We start from the raw sequence: 20,611 nt of genomic DNA on the forward strand, positions 1-20,611 counted from the left end.
TGAAAACTTAGAAAAATATCATTCCACATGTCAATCGATTGGCAGCACGGCCTTACAATAATACCAGACCAAAATCCTTATACTTATATATATATATATATATGTAGAATAAAAATAAAGTATATCTGTCCAATTGAACAGCTGGCAATATATATATATACATATATACGTATATATAATTATAAATCAAACAGTTTTAACATATTTATTACGAACATTCAAACAAATGCGCAGGTTTTTGATATTATACAGATACATATATATATATATATATCTATAGCTAAAGCAATGCACGATTTGAATACCAATTTATATATTGCGCACTTTATGCTCATTAATTATATTCGAAATGGTGCACACACGCATGTCCAGGCCCAAATCGAAAAGGATTATCTAAAAATATGTCTAGCTATGCACATGTACATATCTAGCGATATTGCTATCAATATTTATCTAACTTTAAGACCAATATGCAATTTTATCTAATTAAATACGAGTATGTACAAGCAGCTAATCCGTATTAAATTACCAACGCACACATTATTTTTGGGGGCTATCAAAATAACCCCCCACACGACAGGAATTATGGCTAGTCATGAGCTGATATGCTAAACTAAGCTAAGGCGGTGTCGCTGCGCCGCTTACTAAATGCCCTCACAAACGAAGTGTTTCGATCTAAAGCCGTGTTTCCTTTTACGTTTCTTCTTTGATGCCTTTTGCAACACTGGAAGTTGTGAGAGCCTAACCCTACTTTTGGCCACAGTACAGTTATGTGCAAAGTATTCACATCTTAGCTTGTTTTTCTCTGGCTTAGCAATTCTATAGAAATATTTAACAAAATACACGTTTTTGTCTCAATATATAGTTCCATTTTAATCCATGCCAATCCCAGTTTTGAATGTGAGCTCAAAATAACATAACCTTAAAACCAGATCCGAAATTAAACAATATTCTTACAGCTCTTCAAGCTTAAGCTTCTTTAAATATAATTTTTTAAGCAGATTTCCGTGTTCCATAGGCGATGCTCGGCTGCATATACCCTGTACGCTGGCTGTGGCAATGAATGAATATACCCTGTAAAACAAAAACATGCTGCGATCAGTTGGCCAAAGACAAAGTAAGCAAATGCACTCAAAGTTAAATCAAGTTTGTGGCGCAGATTCATAGACTCGGATGTACAGAGATGTACATGGCCAGGATCAAGGTTATCGCGACGAGCTGCTATCAGCCACATGGAAGATGCCCTTATCTGCGGGCACTGCGGGGCTCTTGGGCAGGGGATAGGGGATAGGGGGGGTGGCGACGGTAGGTTTATCAGCGGGCAGCGCAGCCAGATGATAGTTGACAGCGGCGAAAGTGAGAGGCGACAGCACAGTTGTCAAGTGTCAAGCGACCGAGACACAGACAGAGACACGGACTTGGACACAGACAGCAGGCAGCATGTGGTGGACGAGGAAACTGGCCAACAAATGGCTGCAGCGACGCTGCCTGAGCGCGGCGTGCGAGCAGAATCGGCTGGGCATCATTGGGGTGCCGTTCGCCAAGGGGCAGACCAAGCAGGGTGTCGAGCTGGCGCCGGATCTGCTGCGCCAGAACAGGCTGCGCCAGGTGCTCCAGAGCAGCGATGGTAAGCTGTCGAGAAGACGAAATAAGAAAAACAAGTTTGATTTGATGCTATCGTTTAATCGTTTATTTGCCTATCGATCAATTGCGCCTATCGATAACACAGAACGACTGCTGATAACGGACTACGGCAATTTGCAGTACGCCGTAGACGAGTCGCTGCTGCAGCAGCAGCGCCAGCATTACCATCACATACACAACTATGCGGACTTTATGGCCTGCAATCTGGCCCTGATCGGGCAGGTGCAGCTGATGCTGCGCGAGAACGCCCAGTTCCTGGCCATTGGCGGCGATCATGCCATTGGCTTTGGTGAGTGCGACAGCGTTGCCAGACTGTCAACCAACTGATTGACTATTCGATTTTGTGGGCGGGTTGGGGGCAGGCTCCGTGGCGGGTCATTTGCAGCACACGCCGAATCTGTCGCTGGTCTGGATCGATGCGCATGCGGACATCAATTTGCACAGCACCTCGCAGTCGGGCAACATTCATGGGATGCCCGTATCGTTCCTGTTGCCGCAGCTGCGCGCCACCTGGCAGCACGCGGCGCTCGACAAGATCGCGCCCAATTGGTGAGTGCTGTTCTCTCTCTCTTATGCTTTCAACTTTTCGACTATTACTCTTTGTTCTGCTCTTTATTACATTTCGCTATCGTTATCGTTATCGCTATCGTTATCGTTATCGTCGCTTACAGCTATAACACACAACATATATGTAGTTTGCTTCTTCTTGCACGTGCAACTCTTAAAGTTAGGTTATGTTCTAATTGGAAGCGTACGCCAGCTCTCTTACGTTCTAATTGGAACTGGCGGCCAGCTCTCTTATCACAGTTTCTTAAGTTTTTGGTTTGATTTTTTAGTTTTCGATTTATAGATTTTGATTTGTTTGTCGTTTTCAACTTCTACTTCTTCATTTTCTTTGCTCTTTTTAAGCTAAATGCTTTTTTGTTTTTGTTTTTGTTTTTGTTTCAGTTTTTGTTTTTTCTTTGCAAATTGCGTTGAGCTGCGTTGGGTCTCAGTCTTAAGTTTTTTGTGTTTTTTGGTTTGTTTCTTAGTTTGATGCTTACTTTTAGTTCATTATTTGCATAACATTATTCATATGTAATATGACTTTCTTCACTTTTTGGCAGTTTCTGTTACATGAATTTCTTTAGGAACCTAACCATAAACAGAAAGGGAACACAAAATTCAAAGTGAACAAGAAAAACAAAAACAAGTCAAACAAATCAATTTGATAACGAACAAACAAATAAATATATACGTATAATATATATATTATATGTGTATATATATATACATATATACTGTATGGCACGTGTTTGGCGTAAATAAGGAAATCGAAAAATGAAGGAAACAAATCGAATACATAGTCCAAAACTTACGTCAATTAGATTCGAATATATATAATATAAGTAGTCAGGTTATTATTGGAACGTTTGCGTTCTACTCAAGCTTCAAAATCAATAGACTACACATATATATATATATATAGATAAATATATATATATTGGAACGAACTACGAGCTACTCAGCGTATCCTTGATCCTTGATCAAAAACATATATGACAAAAACAAATATCAACAGATATTTTGGATGGGAACAAAAAAACAGAATTTGTTATCAAAACGAAAAGCCCGCTAGTTTTTGGTGCATTATGTCTGGGCGTGGCGGTTGGTAGTGCTGCCCCTACCCCTCCCCCCCTATGTTGCCCCTACCAACCGTTGTTGAGCCTGGTGCTGGTGCTACAAAACAAATCAAATCAAATCGAAACCGAAAACCGTAAATTCAAAAATGTTCTAGCTTAAACTTAATTGTAAATCGCCTGGCATTTGGTTAAAGTTGCTTGTAATTCTGCTTCTTCTTGGCTTACATACACATAGATAATAATTAAGTATTACGAGTAAAACTTTATGTGATTCATATGAAACTTAAAATTATCAGATCACAAAATATGAGACTAAAACTTAAAATTCTTATCGATCTTGAGAGAGCGAGAGCGAGAGAGAGGGAGAGGTGTCTGTGTGTGTGTTGGGTAAACAAATCGAGAGTTACACTGAAAGAAATCAAGAGGTGTTATTATGTACACAATACAAATACTGCACGAAATATACAGAATACAACAAGAAAAATTCGAGAACATATTTTGAAAAAAATATGCAAATCAACTAAAGCTCAATTATTAACTTGTCTATTGGGGCGTTTTGTGGGCGTGGTCTGTGCTGATTTCTGGCAACTTGTAAATACTCTATATTTCTGAATATTTGTAGAATGTGGTTAAACGAAAACATGTTCAGGTTGTGTTGGCATATGTATTATTTTGGATACCCTGCATTTGGGATAATACGCATTCCTATAGGAACTCGAGACTTCTTGAAGCGCTCTTAACGAGAATTTGTAAGCATATTGTAGAGCTGTAGATAAATGGAAACTGAAGCGTTAAGGCTGGCTTAGAATGGCAAAACTAACTAAGGGACTTGCAAAAGCGGACTAATTCTGAATGGAAGGGTATTGCTGCTTCGGCTAGCCGAAAGCTCGAAAGTTGTATGTTGTTATTTTTGGTGGAAATGAAGGAAATTACAATACATAAACGTGTTGTTAGAATACGGAGCATGTGTGTGTGTGTGTGTGTGTGTGCACACACACTCGCACACTCGCATGGATTAAAGATAAATATATATATATATATTATGCGTATGTAAATAAGTATGTAATTACAATCAATATCGAATGAATCATATATAATTATACAATCAGTAATTATTGTGTTTGGTTTTGTTTTGTTTTTTTCATCTTTTTTTTTTTGGTGGCAATTAATTAATTAACTAATTCAAGTTAAACATGTAATTAATGTAAATGTTAAATGTCAAATTCAATTGAAAATCGAACAACAACACACGCCTGAAAATAAATCAAGAGAAAGAAACAAATTAGAAATATGCATAATTGTTTTTTTTTTTCAGTTTTTTTTTTTTATATTTTTTTAAGATTAGCTACAATAGAAAAAAGAGTAGAAAAAACCATTTTTGAAGTCAAAACTCATCATGGGCGATGTTTATTATTGAGAAAAATCAAATATTCAAATTTTCAAATTTTCAAATTTTCAAATTTTCAACGCAGTACAGAGGAAAGCAAATCAAATTATATATATTAGCCTGGATAAATGTATTTGGTTAATTTTCTGTTTTCTGTTTTTTTTTTTTTCTATATTTTTTTTTCGGGAAAGTTTTTATAAATAATTATGTGTTAGCCGTGTTAACTCTCAGTTGGATGCTGCTTCAGCTTTATTCGCTTTACTTACCGGAAATAAAATCACATCTTAAAAACAATAAAAATCTTCTTCAAGCTACAACAACAACAACAACAACAACAAACTGAAAGAGGGGTTGGGCGAGAGAGAGGGGAGAAAAGAAAAAACATAATTAACTAGGCTACGATTTGGTTTTGGATATGTTTCCATAAAATCCATATGAAGGGTGTGTGTGTATATGCATATACGAGGCATATACACTGCGAGAAATCGAGTGGCAGCATGGCATGAGAATTCGTTGTTGAGAAGAGGCGAGTTTGGTTTCATATATGTTTTTTTTTTTTGTCATTTTTGGCTTACTTACACGCTAAAACAAAAGGAAATCAAATCGTTTTGTAAATACACTGCGCAAAAGAAAAACATATATACGCTTCGTATAAACACGGAACACTTTGTTGGTATTTTGGAGACTGTAGCACAACAACTGAAACAACTTGGAGAACAAGTGTGTGCGTGTGTGTGTGTGTGTGTGTGTGTGTGTGTGTGTGTGAGAGTTAGCAAAAGTTACACTGTAAAAAAGAATCAACTGCATTTCTTACAAATCACAAAAGTTCAACCAAAAACAACTGTAAAAAAAAAATAACAAAACTGATGTCGCGTTTCCTGCAAAAGGTTGTACAACAAAGAGAGCACGAATCAACCAAAGAGAGCGGGAGAGAGCGTGGGAGAGAGAGAGAGCGTAAGTGGGAAGGCAACAGCTGAGAGGCGGCTAGACAAAACTAGAGGCAGCTGACGGCATATGACAGAGAGTTAGAGAGAGAGAGAGAGAGAGAGAGAAAACTGAACGACAAACAAATGTTGAACTCAACGAAACGTAAGAGTAAAGAACGTAAGCGAAAGAAAGTGGAAAACGAGAGAACGAAACGTGTGCGCATCGTTGTGGGCTAAAGAAAAACTTGGAAAACTGAAAAGTGAACTGAACCAAGTTTTGTGTATTTTGATATGCAAAGCAAGAAAAACTCATAATCATATATTTTGCAAATACATTTATAATATAAATTGTTGGTATTTTTTTTTTTTGTTTTTTTTTTTGTTTTCATCTTTTTGGTTGCATTGTTTTCCATTTGTATGTTGAAATATCATTTGAAATGTTTGGATAAATATTATTAATTAATTGATATAAATATGTTAATAAAAAAATTAAATAGTTTCATCATCATCGTAATCATAATCATTTTGCATGTATAATATACATTATATATACTATATATCTGGCGTATTGTATGTTATGGGTTTCTGTTTTGGTATTTCTTTTGTTTAATTATGCTCTCTTGTATTTTGTTTAAATATTTCTTGTTATATATATATTTTTGTTGCTTGTTTTGGTTTTAGTTCTTTAGGTATTTTAGCTGTTCGTTTTTGTGGTTGAACGAACATTTCTTTTTTCTTTTTTTTTTTTTGTATTGTATAAATAAGTATACATACATACATACAAGCATTCATATATATATGTATATATATTTAAATAATAAGCGCATATTACTAGAGATTATACGATAATTAAGCGTAAGACTAAGGCTAACTAATCATAATTTATAATCAATTCAATTAAAATCAAAGTATTCTCGTTTGCACACAAAACAAAATTCATAATATCGCATTTTGGTATAAGAAATTGCAACTCTTTTTTCTTCGTCCAGTTTCGTTAAGTCCCGGTTCGTGGAATGTGCCAAGACACAGACAGATAGAGTGAGAGTGAGAGAGAGAGAGAGAGGATAGTGTGTGTGTGTGTGTTAGAGTTAAGAGAGTCAACGAAATCAAATACTTAGAAGTGTGTGCGTGAGCGAGTTAAGAGAATTAACAATTACGCCCGAGTACGGCCGCGATCTTTTTTGACTAGGCACGCCCCCCTCAATACAGAGGGGCGCCAGATGTTTAGATGAACGGGAATGTTTCGAGCAGTTGAGATCATTTATTTAATCGCTGGCTTGACTAGCTTTAGCTGGACTGGAATGCATCAATTCCAAGCGTCCACATATAACACATATGTATGCTCCGCAGAACGAAGACAGAGGCAGCATAGCTCTGTGTGGGGGGAGGGGGTGGGGATACACACAAAGAACGTTTACGAATGGGGTGGGAGGCAAGAGAGAGAAACAGAGAGAGAGAGAGAGAGAGAGAGAGAGAAATTAAAGGTAACAAAGTAAAACAAAAGTATAAAAAAAATCGAAAATAATACAAGAGACACAAGAGAGAGAGAGAGAGAGAGAGAGAGAGAGAGCGAAAGAAAAGAAAAAGGAAAACAAAAACCAAAAAAGAAAATCTGCGAAACTTGTTCAAATGTTGTTTTTTTATTGAAAATTAATAATTATTAATATTTTGCGCTATTTCTTGTTGCTTTGTTCTTGGCAAAAAAAAAAAATATAAAATAAAATAAAGTCAATCAAAATTATAAAAATCATAAAATTAAACATAAATATAATGAGTAATAAACATAATCGTTAAAAGAAATCAAATCGAAAGAAAATTTTTTGAAAGAGAAACAAAAATTATAAAAATCAATCGAAACACAATTTCAATACACAAAGTTCTCTTCATAAACATTATATATTAGATACGCATATATCTACATATATGTGCCGGCTAGGGTCTGTGTGTGTGTGTGTGTGTGCGCGTGTGTGTGTGTGTAGGGCAATGACAGAGTATACAAGAAATTATAAATTTAAATCATAAATAAATACATAAAATATTCAAAGTTTTTTAACATAAATCATGAAAGAGAAATTCAATTTTGCAATGTTGAAAAACGCCGCAGCAAATGTAAAGCTGTGTGTGTGTGTGAGAGAGAGAGAGAGACAGAGACTGAAGAGCAGCTTAAGCTGATCTGGCAATGCTGCCGCTGCTGTCAGTGTATGTGTGTGTGTGTGTGTGTGTGTGCACTGCGCTCTCTTTATATTTTGTGTATTCTCTTCTTTTCGTTCAAATTAAAAGAATTCATTTGCATTTGAATTTAAATTAATTATAAAATACAATAAATAATATTCATGTTATTCTGCTTTTTGTTTCTGTTGTTGTTTTTTTTTTTAGGCTTAAAGTTTACGAAAAAAATTATGTTTATATATATATATATATAATAGTTATATATAAATAGATATATCAAATTTGCTTAAATACGAAAAATTACACGAAAAAATAATTGTTATATATTGTTGTTGTATAATAATATTAATATATTTTAAGTTACATAAACATAAATGTTTCTTTCGCTTCAACTACTCAATTTGCGTTTCATTTACTTTTTTTTTTTTTTTTTGGTTTTTTTTTAAGTTTTTTCTTTTTTGTTGTTTTTCACTTAAGGAAATTATAATTGTAATTAAGCTGAGATGCATGTTTTGTTGTTGTTGTTGTTGTTGCTGCTGCTGCATTTTAAAACTATTGCACAATATTAGAATTACATAATTAATAAATGTTCGAAAAATTAAATAAAATACAAATTATAAATAAAGTTCATTAAGGTTTGACAAATAAATTAAACAAAATCAAGTACATCATTTCCACTTAATGTTTAAAGTTTGTTTGCTTTCAGTTGCTTTTCTTTTCTGCTCTTTAGCTATACGAATACATATACATATACATATACATGTACATATACATGTACATGTCCATACACATACATAAAACTAGCAAGAATTATTGCAAATTTTGAGCGCAGCCTGCAAAAGGCAAAAGAATCGAACGCAGCCGGCGCTCGCTCTCTGCGCTCTCTCACGCGCTGCGCTGCTCGCTCTCTCGCGCGCTCTTTTGCGTTTTGCGCTCTCGCGCTACTTTTTCGTTACAGTTACGTGGTGGGGGGCTGGGGAGGGGGGCATAATACATAATATACGTTCAGTTTTTGTATACATATAAAGTATAAAGAAAATAAATCTTTGGATATTTCGATATTACAAAAAAAACAGAAAAAAATTATATATATATATATAAAGAGAGAGAAGACTATTAAATAAATTATAATTTCGTTTCGTGTACATGTGTGTGTGTGTGTGTGTGTGTGAAAAAAATTGAAAATGTTCAAGACAGTTTTGTTGTTGTTGTTTTTGGGTATTTAGGCTGTCGCGTTCAATTTTGCTATGCTTAAATTTTAGCTAGATTTTAAATTTTTATAGTATTGATTTTTTTTTTTTTTGTTTTTTTTTGAAGGGTGGCAACTTCGTGTAGACATTTTGTTGCTTTTAGGATCTGCTGCTTCTTGCAACTGCTAATTGAGAGTAAACTCTTTGCTATATGTTAGTTAATGGTATATTTAATTAGAATATAATATATAAATTTGCTTTATTCGTATTGTATATTGAAAATATTTTATTAATATTTTGTTTGCGATTGTTTGCATTTGTTTGCTTTTTGCCTACGTTTTCGACTTGTTTTTGTTTTCATGTTTTTCTTGTTTTTCTTGTTTTTTGTTTATCGCATCTGCCTCTTCTACTCTTCTTCTGCTAGCTTAGTTTGCTGACTAGATTTCTTGTTGCAAATTTTGTTCAAACAAAAAAATTGTTCTCGTTTAACCTATAATTATGAAAAAAAAAAAAAATAAAATTAAATTAAATAAAAATTAATTATTAATATTGTTTATACATAAGCTTTTCTTGCCCTCTGTTGTTAAGCATTTTCATAATTATACTTTTGCTTTTTGCTAAGGATCTTGTTCTTTAAGGTTCTTCTCTGTGTATGTGTGTGTGTGTGTGTGTGTGTGTGTGTTTGAACTTAAACAATTGACATAAATTAATTGTTACTAGACGCATTGCAGCTACTATAAAGATCAAAATCATTATCAAAATGAATAGACATAGATAAGTTTGGTTTTTCGTACATAATAATGAAAGCAGAAACATGTTTTATAAGTCTCTCGTTTGTTTAAATATACATTAAATAAATATGCATGGCTCTAATAAACTACGAGCGCACTTTATGTTATTGTTGTTGTTGTTGTTGTTGTTGTTGTTGTTGTAAGTATTGTTAAGGAAACAAAGAAATCATACAAAACGCATAGAGGAGTTGTTTATACCAAAATCGAATTGAAACATAAACTTTTGCAATATCTAAAATTGTAATTCGCAAAATCAAGCCAAAGATAATTAAATTGTAACTCAGATAAAACGCAAAACGAAATTTCACAAATTTCTATTGTGGGGCGGGGGTGGAGAGAAAGAGGGTATATTATTGTTGTTGTTGTTGTTCGGGACAACAGCCATTAAGCATGGGTATAATTGCTAATTATTGATGTGGTCTATATATTACCCAATACTCTCGAGGCCACTGTAAATGCTGTGCTGTACGGTGCTATATATACACTACTGTACGGTACTTTGCGGCACTGTACTCAATGGCTGGCACGCTACTGTATGCAGCGGCAAGCGTTTCGCCTGTGGGCGGGCAGCTTGTCTGCTTGGCATGCCGCTGTATACAGTGGTGTGCCATATTATTGTGTACAGTGCGTGTTTCTCGCTTGTTTCTAGACAGCGGGCAAAAACCATCGACTTAAATGGTTCGTTTTTACATTTACTGCGTGTTTCTTACTTTCTTTTTTGTTTTTTTGTTTTTAAAGAGTTAACTTCTTTTTTTGTTTTAAATTTTTAACAAAAAGTTCACTTACATGGCTAGAAAAACGCTTTGCTAATGATTAGTTTTTGTTTTTGTTTTTGCGGTTTTGTCATTTCTTGTCAAACTTTTTGCCATATAAAAAATGTTGTTCTTCTTGTTTAGTACTGAGTTTTTAGTTTGTTTTGTTTTTGTGCTACGCTTGCTTCTTCTTTTATATGTTTAACGCTAAAAATATTAGCAATTGGTTACTTGCTGGCTTGAACTATACATTATATAAAGTATATAAGGTATATATGCGTGTATATATAGACATACATATATAGACATACATATATATATATATATATATATATATATCTATGTATATATACATATATGCGTATGTATAAATATTATAGTATAAGATTCACTAACAATTATTTACTTTAGTAAAACGTTTCAAATTTGCGCATAAATTATTGTATTACTTTTGCGTTTTCTTCTTCTCTTTGCTTTCTAACTTCGTTCTAACCTTACTTTTTTTTTTGTCGCTGTTGCACACTTGTCCCGAAATTTCTAGCTGCGTGTGTGTGTGTGTGTGAGAGAGATAGAGATAGATAGAGAGAGAGAGCGAGAGTCGGCCGTTAGTTTTGTTGCTTTCGCTTGGCTTTCGTTAAGTTAAAGTTATAAAAAAAAACAAACACAAAACATTAAAATATATATACCACACACACACACACACACACATGCATATATATATATATATATATGTGTGTGTGTGTGTGTGTAGGTAGTGTATATATAATTCGTTTCGTTTTCTTATTGTTTTTTTTGTTTTTGTTAATACTGTAGCAGCCTCCTTGTGTTTTTTTTTTTGTTTTTTCGTTTTTAAATACTTTTTGTCAGCCTCAGACAAAAAAAAACTAACGTCCCCGACTCTACACTGCGAGAAAAGTTGCGGGTTTTTTCTTTCACACATTTTCATTTTTGTTTTTGTTTTTTTTTTTTGTTTTTGTAGAAAAATTGGAGTGTAATTAACAGCTTTTGGTTTGTTGTTGTTATGTTTTTTTTTTGTTTTTTTTTTTTTTGTGTGTTTTGTTTCGCATTTTGTTACTGGAAGATTTCATTGCTGCTTACTTAGTTATAATTTTAAAAATTGTTTATCTCCTTTTGCTAGGTTAATTTCTTTTAATTAAATCTTAGTTTTTTTTTTTGTTTTTGGTTTTTTTTTGTGATTTTTCTCTTAGTTGTTTTGTTGATTTCTTTGTTTACTTTTGCGGCTAATTCGACTGCGGCTCGTCCCTGCTCGGGCGCTCAAAAAAGGCCGTCAGTTGCTTTCTCTTCTTCTTCTTCCTCTTCTATTTGTTTAAATATTGCATTCGACACGTATGTTTTTTTTTTTTTAAGTTTAGTTTAGTTAAGTTTAGCTTTCATTTTGTTTTGTTTTGTTTCGAGTTTTACTTAAATGCTAAACAAGAATTTTGCTATTGCAACGGCCGGCATTTTGGGCCGTCGTTTCGTTGTTTAGACGCGATTTGAAGCCAGACGACACGCCCCGCAAAGGGGATGCATGCCTTTGTGTACTGTGTGTAGGTGTGTGTGTGTAGGTGTGTGTGTGTGTGTTTGTGAGGGTGTGTGTGTGTTATACACAGGCATTGTTGTTGCGCTTAGTTATCGTTAGACCATGCATATTTATATATGTATAAGTGACTTGTTCAGGTGTCTCTGTGTGTGTGTGTGTGTGTGTGTGTGAGTGTATAAACTAGATAAGTATGTGTGTGTGTGTGTGTGTGTGTGTGTGTAGTTGCACTCCAGCTGGCTGCTCCTTGGTGTTTGTTGTTGTTGTTGTTGTTGTTAGCGTTCCGTTTTGGCCCCGACTTAGAGACACAAACACAGCTTACTTGGCCTTGTTGGTCTTGAAGCTGACCTGCAGCACGCGATTGCCCATGGTGTAGCCATTGAGGGCCCGTATGGCCATGGCGGCCTCGTCGTAGTTGGTCATGGAGACGAAGCCGTAGCCTTTGCACTGATTCGTTGTGGGATCCTTGACGATCTTGACGGATTGTACAGCGCCGAAGGGGCCGAACAGCTGCCAGAGCGCCGCCTCCTCCGTTTCGGGCGCCAGATTGTATATGAATATGGGATATGCGCCGCCGGGTCCGCTCGCAAGCGTTGTCGCCGCCGCCGCTGCGGCGCCGAGACCATTCGGCAGCATCACGTCCAGCATATCGCCGGCCATCGGTGAGAAGCGTGCCAGGCCCTTGTTGACGGGCGTGTGCATCGCGCCGCCAATTCGCCGCACCAGCTGCGGATTGAGGAATGCGGGCAGTTGCGGCTGGATGATCTTGCTGGTGCTGCCGGGCGTATTTGAGAACTTCACCACAATCGGATCGGTGCAGCTGCTGGGCGTGGTGCCATTCAAGGCAATAATCGCACGGGTTGCCTCCTCCCGCTTATCGAACCGTATAAAGCCGACGCCCTTGGTCTGCGTATCGTTGCCGGCATTTTGGAGGATGCGCGACGTTATGATGGCGCCGAATGGCGCAAATATGGCCTCCAGCTCCTGCTGGGTCATCGTCTTGGGCAGGCCCGATACATACAGATTGGCGCCCTTGATGGCATCCGACGAGGGTCGCGCGAACGACACCTTAATCGTTTTATTCTGCAGCCGCAGTCCATTCAGGACATTGACCGCCTGCTCCGCATCCTGCGGACGCACATAGTTGACAAACCCATAGCCCAGACTCTGGCCCTTGCTGGGCGCCTGCGGATTCAGCGGATCTATGTACACCTGCGATTTGTCGCGTATCAGCTTGACCGACTCGATTTCGCCAACGCTGCTAAAGAGCGAGCGTATCTCGTCCTCCGTCATGGTCTGTGGCAAATAGTTGACAATCAGATTTGTGCGCGTCTCTGTGCTGCCATTGCTGCCGTTCTGTGCGCCGCCCGAGTTGCCGTTCGTGTTGGCCTGTTGCACCTGCTGTTGCACCTGCTGTTGCACCTGCTGCTGCACGACCTGCTGCTGCTGCACGACCTGCTGCTGCTGCTGCTGCTGCTGCTGTTGCTGTTGCTGCTGTTGTTGCTGCTGCTGTTGCTGCTGCACGGCAACAACTGCCTGCTGCACTTGCTGCACTTGCTGCTGCTGCACAACCTGCTGCTGCTGCTGTTGCTGCTGCTGCACAACGGCCTGCTGGACAACGGCCTGCTGCTGCTGCTGCAGTTGCTGCGTGACGGCCGCGGCCGCTGCGGCGACCGCTTGCTGTGTCTGCTGCTGCTGCACTTGCAGTATCGCCTGCTGCACCTGCTGCTGCTGCTGCTGCAGCTGGGCGGCGGCGGCCACGGCCGCTGCATTCTGCACGGGCGCAGCCGCATTTGTTGCGGCAACAGCAGCCGCCGCGGCAGCGCTCTGCATTAGCTGCGCCTGTGTATCCACGCCGGTGGCGCCCGTGTTAGCCATCATAAAGTCCACTAAATAGGCGTCAATTGCAATTTGAATGTTGTTGTTGTCGTCGGAGGAGGAGGAGCAGGAGACCAACGTAGGCGCAGCACATGGAAAATGAAAAGGATTAAATGTCAAGATTAAACCATTTGCCAAGTGTGTTAGTAGTTAGTTAGTTACAATTAAATACAACTAGCTCCGCATTCAAATAATGGGATTGGGCATAAACACTTAAGCTTACGTTCTCTTCTCTATACCCTAAAAGCGGGCATATCTGTGCCTCCGTCTGTGTGAACACACATTCCTGCAGCAAACCCTCGAAAAAGCCAGCGAGAATATATTTATATATATTCTCGTATTCCCTACACAGAATGAGTTTATCGTTTCTTCTCGATACCCTACCACCCCAGGTTTTATAATTTCTTGTCGATATTTGCTACCACTTCCAACATATCGATAAATATCGATTTTTTGAGACATGTTTTTCTCAGGTATTTATATGGTTGGTTTTATATGGTGGTATATGCTGATTGAGAACATTTCAAGTTTTGAATATCTCACAAAATGTACCACATCATTTAACAACTTTGATATACTCATAGAGTTTGGGCCTATAAAGTTTCATAAGGATCGGACTGTAAGCACCGAAGCAATATACTCAAGACCCTTTTCTATAGGCTGGGCTAAGAAGAAGCACTGCACACATATTTCTTTATATATATACATATGTCCAGAAGCTTCAAATGCTTTTAATAACAGCTCGCTGCCGTGTTTAAGGTATCTGCTAGTCGCCTAGCTTATGAAGCTGATTTGCCACACTCTGTTGCAGCTTTCTCCAGATCAAACTTTGTCATATATTATCGAAAACACTCTCAAAAATTGATATCTGGTGTGAAAAGGAACCTTTTAATTTTCCAAGAAGCTTAATTTCGATTAAAATACTTTGTTAAAAACTCATCAAACTCGAATAACTAAGTAATAATTCACTCAAGACTTCACTAAGTATAAAAAACTTGTGAGAAATTCGACACAAATTTTAAGGTTTGCCACAAAACTAATCCAAAAAAAATGAAACACTAGGCACATTGTTAGAATTATACGCAAATCTGCAAGGGTATTAAATCTTCGGCGAGCCAAAGTTATTGTTATTCATTTACATTAAGTTTCGCTAAGTTTAGTTAACGCTGAAAGATTAGCTGAGCATTTGCACAGTGGCGCCGCCCTGCGGTCCACTTCAGCGGCAAACTTTCGTTCAAACTTACTTACACACACACACACAAAGAGAGTGAGAGAGAGAGAGAGAGAGAGAGACAGGCAGAGACTGTGCAGGAACGAGAGCGGGCGGATAAGAGAGTGATTTTAATCTCAGGCACAGACAAATATGCACATTAAACACACAGTCACTGGCATGGACACAGACACATAAGGAGGCTCATAGACACACTAACACACCTCTAGAGCTGCGCGTGGGAGGAGGCCAGAGAGCGTTTGTGTTGGTGTTGGAGAGTTCTTTTTTTTTTTTTTTTGTGTTGCGCTGAGCTTTTTTGGAATTGCCGTTGCCGTTGCCGTTGCCTTTGCCGCTGCGAGACCCGCTACGTCGCAAGCACGCGATGCTACTGAGCGCAGGTCCTTGCAAGGCTTTCGTGCCATGCTGGCGTTAGCGTCTCTCGTCCTGTAACCGCTCCTGTTCCGGCTGTCGTTAACATTGCTGCTGCTGCTGTTGTTGTTGGAAGTTGTAACAAAGCACGTAAACGGCCAAACCCAGTTATGTAATACATATATACAGGCACACATACATAAACAGACACGCACAGCGGCAGGCAACGAACTCTACACGCAGCAGCAGCAGCAGCCGCCGCAGCAGCAGCAGCAGGGCATACTCCTTATGAAAAAAAGCGGTAAGGCAACAAAAAGAAATTGAAAACTAAAAATGAGCATCCGCCGTGAAGCGTGCGCCCATCCAAAATCGAGCTAACCCACCCGCCCAGTGTATATATATATGTGTGTGTGTGTGTGTGTGTGCAACGGCGAAACGTAGCAACCCTTAAAACCAAAAACAAGTTATAATATTGCTTTTGCAAAAATTACTCACACACACACACATACAAATGCAGTGCATACAACAATACGTAAGCTGGGCTCGCCTGAGGGTTAAATACAGCCGCGGCAAGAACAATGCCACCCCCTTTGTCTTAACAAACAAATCGGCATGTGCGTGTTGCCGTTTTCAACAGTCTGGCAACGCTGCGGCAACGGCTGCTGCATGATCTGTGAACTTGCACTTTGGGTGGTTGCTGTTGGCAGCGTCTCTCGCGCGACACATACAAGTCAAAAGGTCAAACAAAAACTAACATTCGCACACGACACACACACGACACACACACACGCATGCTAACATAGGCCGATACATATTTGCACGCCCACAAGCCAAAAAGCAGAGCGCATAGTCTCTCTTCTCAATTTCCATGACAACTGAGATTTCAAAATGTCTGGAATGACCGACCGCTCATCCTTTTCCTTTCCACGCACACACACAAACGCTCGCTCGCTCACTTACACACACACGCACACACACACACAGACACCGTATACAGTTATATATGCATTTGTTTAAATACTCACTTGTTTCGATTAAAATGTTGCTATTTTGTGTTTGCCAAACAAATTTGATTTGATTTCTTGACGCGCGCGCGCTCTACACGGCGCTGATTCTTTTGATTTCCTCCTTCTCACCTCCTGCTGCTCACCTTGATTAGTTAGCAGTCTGCCGGACAACGGGTTTCCCTCACTATGTCCAGGATATGTCCTTTATTTGCGTTTTCTTTTTAATGTTGGCTATAATTGCGGCTATTTTGTTGCTAATAATTAAACAAACGCTGCTGTTGTATCGTCGTCGTCGTCGTCGTCGTCGTTGTTGTTGTTGTCGTCTATTGTTGTATGGAAAAAAAAGAGTATAGATAAGAACAAAAACAAAAAAAAAAGCGGTAAATTTAACTGCACACGTCTTTGCCATTGAGCGTTGGTGTTATCGTATTTATCGATTTTATCGATTTTTCCCAAAAAACCAAGTAGCAGCACTTACAACAACAACAACAACAACAGCGAAAAAGGAATAGATTTTTACCGAATTCTGCGCACATGCACGCACACGCACACGCACACACATGTGTGTGCGTATTTATGCACACATGTATTCAAATTCATATATTACTATTTAAAACAAATCAACGCAAACGTTTTGTTACACAATTTCGGACTATGTGTATGTGTGTTGTTGTTGTTGTTTTAATTTTGCGTTTGTTTTCTTTTTGTTTTTGTTTTTTTTTTCAATACTGATGATTATAACAGTATCTCTCAGTTTCTGCTGCGCCTCTGCCACTGTGCTAATTTATTGCGAGCGCCATTGGGAAGAGAGCGGAGCGAGCACCCACCGCCTTCGCTCTTGCTCCCTTTGGCCATACAATGTATGGCAGTTCCCTGCATTGTTGTTGTTTTTCTTCTTTTTTTTTATATTTTGTTGTTGTTTATGTGTATATATTTTAACTAGCGCGCATATTTTACCACCCATACATATGAATATGCATACATGTTTGCAAACACACACACACACACACACAGACACATACACACACCCGCTCACACACCGACGCACTTAGTATCTATAAGTTTTTTGTTGTTGCTAGACGACGCGCTTATTAAATTAAAACACGCGCTGCTTTTGTTATTGTTGTTCTTGCTTAATTTAAAAACAAAAAGTATAGATTTATTCACTGCTGCAGCGTTTGTTATTACTGTTTGCCGTTGAATTGTTCTAATTTGTATTTCCGCGCAATTCTCTCCGTATTCCCCGAACTACATTTTGTTTAGCTCAGAGTGTTGCTGTGGCAACAAAACACTACATTGTGCCAGCTAATGCTACTACTATTACCACTTTGGCATAAACAGAACTTAAACAATAGCTAACGTTTTGTTTGCAGTTTACTAATTTATTTATGGCAACCGGCGTTTTGTTTACTATCTTCAGCAGGCGTTCTCAGACACTACAGTTAAATCAAAAGCGAGCTCTTACGATAAGAGTCTACTACTATTTGCCGCTGGTGTTGTAGTTGTAGTCGTCGGTTGTCGGCGTACAATGCTCCTTCCACATAAAATCGATATGCTAGCTGCGCCCTTTTTGCCACTCACACAGCTACACAGGCAGACAGCAGCAGCGTACACACACACACACACACACACACACACATAGCGCCCGCTTTACAGATACACAGCACAGAAAGACAGAGTGAGAGAGAGGTAGCACGCTGCGGCAGCAGTGCGGCATTTAGCAGTAGATTTTAACGCACAACAACTATAACTACTACGACAGTTACTACTACAACGGCTTCTACTACTGCCACTACTACTACTTTTTGTCTAGTTGCCCAGCACCGCCTTCCAGCCCTCTCGGTACCGATCGTTTGCCTCTTCGCCTCTCTTTTGAGTTTGTTGAACTGTTTGGCGCTGCCGTTTGTAGTCTTTGCGTCTTGTCTACGTTTTTCCATACCCATTGCATATTGTAATTTTGCGTTTTAGCATACATGTATCAAATTGTTCCATACACACACACATACAGACACACACACACAGGTACACACACTTAAAAGCAACAACAAAAAATACACAAGTATGTATATGTATGCATGTGTATAATTGCACAATTATGCACCGCGTAGCGATCGTTTGGCAATTTTCGTAGCATTTTTTTTTGTTGTTGTAGCGTTTTGTTGTTGTCGTTGTTATACGTTACGCTTACGTTTTGTTGCGGCTGCTACTGTTGTTGTTTTTGATGATATTGTTGGTGGTTTTTGTTGTTGTTCTTGCACTTTACGTAGTTTTCTATGGCAATGCGTATATTTGATTTTAACAATTGTAAACTTTTGTCGTCGGTGTTTTCATTACTTTTTTTTTTCAAAAAAAAAATAAAAAAATCAATTGCAAAATGAGCTGAGCACACGAGCTGAGGCAGCGCACACGAGCGTTCAAACGTACTGCGGCGTACAACGTCTAGCGTGGAAATGAAAATGACGCGAATGCGAACGCAAACACAAACCTTGCTACCCTCAACGAGAATATATACACACGCATACGTTACGTATGTGCATGTGTCGATTGCTATGAGGCGAGCAAGAGAGAGGGAGAGCCACCAGAATACGTGAGCGAGGGAGAGCGAGAGCAAGCGAGTGGAAGCACATTCGTTTTGTTGACCAGCCGTTGTTGTTTTGTTGTTGTTGTTGCTGCTGCTGCTGCTGTTTTTCCTGCTTTGTTTTCGTATGCTCAATGCGAGTTTTCTCTCTGAATGCACTCTCTCTCTCTCTCTCTCAGGTAATCGGCTCCTGCCTCTGTGGCAAATCGACTCTGACTTCGTTAAACCGGGTGGGTGATCTGCTATAGAGAATCTCCTTTTGATACGAATAACTGAGCCCACTAGTTGTTTAATCAAATAAACTTTTACTGTAACAAAATATACATATGTACGTACATTTTATTTAGAGCGGCATTTTAAATTTGAGAGCCATGACTAGCTAGATAATTAAAGACACATATTTGTGAATATATAAATTTCAAAATGGCTGCTGTTCGTATTCATGGAGCTGTCATTCCAGCAGCCTGGAATTATGTGTGCCCATGCCAGCAAGCATGTCTGTCATACAGCTCGATCAAACAAACGCCCACAAGCAGTATGAACAAAAGTGTTGCCAGAATGTTGCAAACGTGATCGTTGTGAACGGCGAAATTGCGCTTAACTTTTAATTTGAAAATAAAATATAAAACATACAGAATATGAATTTTGGTAATTCACAGTTTGTGCTTTATAGATATGAGGTCGTCAACCGTTTTATGATGCTGTTTCTATGCTGGCAATCGCTCTCTTTTCACTCTCTTCGCATGCATATTATCCTTGCCAGGCGCGAGGGCTGTTTGGCGTGTTTGTGTGAGTGTGTGCGTGTGTGTGTTTTGCACTGCAACCACCAACGCCAGGGTTGTTTTCAGTACAGCGTACACCCCCTACAGCCAGCCCAACTTGAAGCCAAGCGCCTGTCTAGCGAGTGTTTCGGACTTGGGCAGGGTTTGCGGCATGCGTGCGTGCGTGTGCTTAATTGCGCTTGTATTCACCATGTACGTATGTGTGTGTGTGTGTGTGTGTCTGTGTGTATGTACGCTTCCTGTTCTGTGCTGCCCACCGGTTTCCATGTGCTGATTTTTATGGCACAACATTACAAATGTGCCGCCGCGTGTCTGTTCCAATTTACACGCAGTGAACACATTGTTATTGTTGTTTTTGTTGTTGCTACTCGCAAAAACATAAAAATGTAACTCAACTTTTTGCGCTGGGGTGGTTTTTGGGTTCTTTGTTTTGGAAAGAGAGAGATTTGGGTTGCCAGACGGTCAGCCGTTGCCGAAGGGGGTGGCCAGACGAGACAGATCGGCGGCGCGCAAGTGTTTGCGCGTTGCCATATCCTGTGCCAGATAAGCATAATTTATGCACGCTAGTATTTGTGTATATATGTGTGCATGTAGGTATGTATGTCTGTGTGTATTTATGTATATACGTGTGCATTAATAAATGCATGTTTGTGCACATACATACATACATATATACATGCATATGCATATATGTATGTATATTCTATACTCATGTACAGTGAAAGCTGGCACCGCTTTTACTGTAAATAGACACAAGCATATATGT

General features: G+C 38.8%; 2 protein-coding genes across 2 annotated transcripts in view; one reads left to right on the forward strand and one right to left on the reverse strand.

Annotated features, from left to right (window-relative positions):
* The first annotated feature begins 1,370 nt into the window (after positions 1-1,370).
* Positions 1,371-20,611, forward strand: part of LOC115768340 (arginase-1) — a 22,528-nt gene continuing 3,287 nt past the window's right edge. The window contains exons 1-3 of the mRNA XM_030712903.1: positions 1,371-1,627; positions 1,730-1,933; positions 2,007-2,193. Coding sequence (XP_030568763.1) covers positions 1,441-1,627; positions 1,730-1,933; positions 2,007-2,193 — 578 coding nt within the window. The 5' untranslated portion in view covers positions 1,371-1,440. The remainder of the gene's footprint in view (positions 1,628-1,729; positions 1,934-2,006; positions 2,194-20,611) is intronic.
* Positions 12,218-16,799, reverse strand: LOC115768341 (protein elav). The gene is made up of 3 exons (XM_030712904.1): positions 16,504-16,799; positions 13,576-13,910; positions 12,218-13,443 (listed from the first exon to the last, which is right to left on the reverse strand). Coding segments are annotated over exons 1-3 (1,440 nt in total). The 5' UTR covers positions 16,505-16,799; the 3' UTR covers positions 12,218-12,339.

This window comes from Drosophila novamexicana, unplaced genomic scaffold, assembly GCF_003285875.2.
Source record: "Drosophila novamexicana strain 15010-1031.04,08,12 unplaced genomic scaffold, DnovRS2.1 tig00001753-arrow-arrow-pilon, whole genome shotgun sequence".
In the NCBI taxonomy this organism is placed as follows: Eukaryota; Metazoa; Arthropoda; class Insecta; order Diptera; family Drosophilidae; genus Drosophila; species Drosophila novamexicana.

Bases quoted from the DNA above. Each gene is read 5' to 3' on its own strand.
- LOC115768341 (XM_030712904.1), bottom strand. The intron at 13,444-13,575 runs GTGCAGCAAGTG...GTGCAGCAGCAG, and splicing joins AGGTTGTGCAGCAGCAGCAA to GTGCAACAGCAGGTGCAACA.